Raw genomic sequence first — 4,221 nt, 5'->3', positions numbered from 1 at the left:
CTTGCACGCTTGTGCGACAGCTATGCCATAAAAAATAAGCCAGCGCATTTGTTTGTAAATGTAATGCTACCAACCTAAGCAGAATGGAATGCCATGACGCAACACACAAGCTTGCCACTCCTATGCCATCAAGTAAGCCAGCATATTTATTTCTACCCTCAACCTGAACGAAATGGAACTTCAACACGTAAGAATCCCGGAAGCTTTCTCGCCTCCATGCAAAAGCATAAATGCGTCTTCTTCCTTCTCGATTGCAGCACTGTGGCCTTCCCTTACAATTCCCTTGCAGTACTTACCTCGCCCAAAAGCAACTAATTGTCTTCACCAAAAGAAAAGGGATGCCTACGCTTAGTGTACATAGATTCAAACTAGCAGCTTTACCGCTATCAAATCCCAGGTATAGAACTCAAAGCGTGTATCCTCGTTTCAAAATCTTCCATACTGTGACTTCAGTTTAGCATTATGAATGGATGGATTCTCAGCTGAACCATCTTGCTTTACAAATTAAATGTGCGCTTTTCCAACAAAAGCATAATCCCGTCAAATGTAAAAAATTATTTTCAGCATCGCAGCACCCAAAAAACCATAAGTAACGGGATAAAAAAGGAAGTGTTTTCATGCAACTCCGGGCCGGCGTACTCACATATTTCAAAACTGTGGCAAAGGAGAAATGTATCCTGCCGAAATTGCCTTTCCGCCTGGATTGAATAGAAGGGCGGTGATGCAGCAGAAATCTTTGTAGTTGGGTTTGAATAATTGGCCTGAGATCTGAAAATACATATCAATCGTATCAACTTTTGGGTTAAGAACAGCAACATAAGCAGATGCAGTTACATGGGCCAAAGCATCAAAAACGAAAAGGATCAACGCCGAATGTTATCTCTTCCATCTGTAACGCATTTAGACATCTTACGCGTGATCCACATTGACAGAGCTTGATTTATTTAAGAAATGAGAACTTAACAGCAACATTTTTGAGCGAAAATTCAACAGAAACGTTTGTTGAACGTAGGAATTGCTTGAGGGTATTACCAGGAAGAGTAAGGGCCTTCATGGTGGAGACAAATGGCTTAGGTTGGTGCCTCCTCCACTGCTACCGCTGCCACCTTCACTTGTAGATCTGGGAGGGAAAGGCTGCCCAAGCGGTGACATAGTTCCAGCCATTCCGAATGCAGCAAGGCCTGCTTCCAGCGAGCCTCCCCCAGCCCTCGTAAGTTGCTCTATCAGCTGCTCCCTTGTTAGCTGGGTGTCTCTCTGCAGCTCTAGCAATCGCACATCCCTGGCAAGCCTGGTTTGCTGTTCTCTTGCGCAAATCATCTGTTCCCTGGTTGACATCATCTGTTCCCTGGCCGCTGCATGAGGCTGCTGTGCAGAGGGATGCGTTGGATGCGTGAGCCCCATCCCGATTCCCAACGATGAAGATGGACTTGCGTGCATGGACGATGGCACTGCCATCATTCCTCCTCCGCCGGTTAGCCTGGCAAGGTCCGAATGTGCCATAGCCAGTTCCTGCTGCAATTGAGCTATCTGTCTCTGTAGCACGGAGATAGCACCCACACAGCCGTAAACCGGATCCTTCACTCTAGCATCGGCCTCATAAGCAAGGGAGTTGACTGCATCTTCGCGTTGATGGGGTGGCAATTCGTTCAAAAGCTTGGTGATATTGCTCGCACCGAAAATTTTGTGGACGTTGGCGAACTTTTGAGGTTGGTCGGGAGGAAAGTACGGGGCAAACACACATTCAGCGGTGCACTTTCTCCTCAGGAACTTGCACGCAGCACACGGAGAGCTCGAAGAAGATGCCATACCTGTTGCCATGGTGCAACAAAAACGAATAATTATCCAAAACCCACTACGGTCATGGAGATCAGACAACACACCTATTAGCTTATTTATCCACCACCACGATCCGCATGATAAGCAATAACTGAAAACGAAGACCATCATTAGCTCATGCCCAATACGTTCCTCGCTACTAATTTCAACTTCACCATCTCCACGCCAACCCTTCCTTCCGGATCAGTTTAGCAAGCTGCTCCATCCCTTTCAAGCTTTCTGTAATTTTCATATAAAGGCTGTCAAGCCCTATGAGCGATTAGTAACCAACAAAGCGCCAGCTAATCTAGATAACTAGCGACATCAAAGTATTGTATTGTGGCATTTAAATGGAGGCTCTAATCAGATTTTTTTTTTTCAAAGAAGGCTCTAATCAGATTTCCGACCTCACTTCTGTTGATGTACTATGTATGACACCATTAGATTCGGGAATTGGAGCAGGATTTATGGATCGATCCAGATTCCTGACACGTCCACACTTATTTCCAAGATCGTGTAGCACTTACTTACATCAGCAACTCTTCCTTAAAAGACGTTTTGATCTATTTAAAACGCAAAATCCGGTCACATGCAATTCCCGACCTGGTTGGTCCCCGTCTCACTCACTCAATTGTAACTTTTTACCAAAACGAATGGCAACAAGAACATCGGGTTGCGGATGTGTCTACTTTTTGACGTCTTGCACGACTAGCCTCAATTCGGGAACAGGTTCAACGTTAGGCTAAAGATCCAACCATCCTCCGGAGTCCAGGCACATCTAAATGTCAGACCTGTGTACACTATGGTAGTGGGTATTGTTTGACAAAATGGCCTCCTCGCCGATATAGGTCGCCACTTTCCTAAGACTGGCCTAACTCTCGTAGAAAGGTAGGACACCGTGCGGATGCAAATTCTGATAGTTGTGATTCATCATCAGCCGAACTGATCCAAGACAACTAGGGCTTGTCAATGCCTGCCTCTCGAAGTAGGCTATGCGACTTGACGCTCAACACGGAGAGCCGGGTAGTCTATGTTCTCTAAAGAGCAGAGTACTGATTTTGCAGACTGATGGACATCCTTAAATCTATATCTCGAAAGGACGAGTTAAGATCTCCGTTCGACTTGCCAAAATAGCTGAAAGACTTTCGCGCCGCGCACAACAGCTGGCTTCCCGTTCCAAACCGGCCATCTACATACGCTCCCACACTTACACGGTATACGTACATACGTCAGTCGGACCCTCAACAAGATCTATCATGTAACTTTAGCCCATGTCAACTTTCAGAAACCTAAATGGTTAATTCTGCAAAAACTTAACGTACATCTCCATAGCTGCCTTAATCCAACGAATTTCTTGGAAATGTAAGTGTTACGCGTATACCATGTACGCACAGTTTTGAGTGCAATCTTGAAACGTTGCCTTTAGGTCTTCCGAACAGGAGCACCGCCTGCCGCCTTGTACAAATCCTCAAATGTCTCGTGATTCCATCACGACATTTCGATGGTAAACCAGAAGTCTGGACTGGTTTTCTTTTCGGTTGCTCCTGTAACCAAACCACTTATTTCAAAACAGGAACCTCCCCATCCACTCGCGGATACTGGTCAGAAAAACGGAGCAGGTTTGCACGAAGAAATAGCCCAAGCATTCGTTCAAGGCAGGAATTATATGAGATGGAGGAAGTAGGAGGCGGTGCTTGTCACGGCAGTGGAGTTGGCAATTCAAGTGGCTCAATGGTGGTTGTCATGGAGGTGTGGCGAAAACACAGGCAGTTACCCAAGAACAGCCACCGTGACAAGCAAGTAGAGAAGGAATTGGGACCGCGCAGGTGAGGGAAGCTCGTCGTGCAGTGAGACGGAAACTGATAGATCTAGGTGGCGCTGATGTGATAGAGAGGTGGGCAAGCCGGATGAAGCAAGGTATGTTGGTGGAGCTTGACAGCAGCAGATCAATTTTGACAACTTCCTCTAAGGATTGGAAAGATGGCGAGAGAGGCAGGTGCGGATGCTAAGCAGAGGAAGCCGTGAGGAAGAGAGGAAGTGCAGCTGACGCCAAGGCAAGTAGCTCATGATTTGCAAGGCTATGCTGCATCTGATACCTCATCGCCATCAGCACTTCTTCGCACGTTTGACGTTTTCATTTTACATGCATCACAGAACCCTCAACAACGACATAACCCTCTCTCCCCTCGCTCAACCACGGCACAAGCCCCACAACCCCCCTCTCTCTCTCTCTCTCTCTCTCTCTCTCTCTCTCAATTGCTCAGGGCGTATGTTCGCTTGTGCGTGTGATTCCACTCTTGCTCCTCGCCGCTCGCAGGCCATAACCCTATCACAACACATGTCGCTATTCTTCCTTGCTTGTAGCTAGAGCCGGTGCACATATCTTTACCCCCTTTGTTATCTCAC

The 4,221-nt window shown here is 46.8% G+C and overlaps 1 protein-coding gene across 3 annotated transcripts; it reads right to left on the bottom strand.

Moving 5' to 3' along the window:
- Positions 1–423: 423 nt before the first annotated feature.
- Positions 424–3,922, bottom strand: LOC147903650 (uncharacterized). 3 transcript variants are annotated; one of them, XM_087372548.1, is made up of 3 exons: positions 3,197–3,922; positions 1,033–1,808; positions 424–768 (listed from the first exon to the last, which is right to left on the bottom strand). In XM_087372548.1, the coding sequence occupies exon 2, from the start codon at positions 1,804–1,806 to the stop codon at positions 1,051–1,053; it is 756 nt and encodes a 251-aa protein (XP_087228674.1). In that variant the 5' UTR covers positions 1,807–1,808; positions 3,197–3,922; the 3' UTR covers positions 424–768; positions 1,033–1,050. The 3 variants fall into 3 exon arrangements, with proteins under 3 accessions (XP_087228674.1, XP_087228675.1, XP_087228673.1); XM_087372549.1 differs by having other exon boundaries at positions 3,208–3,922; XM_087372547.1 differs by lacking the exon at positions 3,197–3,922 and having other exon boundaries at positions 1,033–1,818.
- Positions 3,923–4,221: the final 299 nt, after the last annotated feature.

Source organism: Dipteris shenzhenensis, chromosome 3 (assembly GCF_047967505.1).
Source record: "Dipteris shenzhenensis isolate YYH24624 ecotype China chromosome 3, Dip_SZ_1.0, whole genome shotgun sequence".
Lineage (NCBI taxonomy): Eukaryota > Viridiplantae > Streptophyta > Polypodiopsida > Gleicheniales > Dipteridaceae > Dipteris > Dipteris shenzhenensis.
Note: the sequence above shows the minus strand (reverse complement) of the source record. Positions and strands in the feature narration are given on the sequence as shown.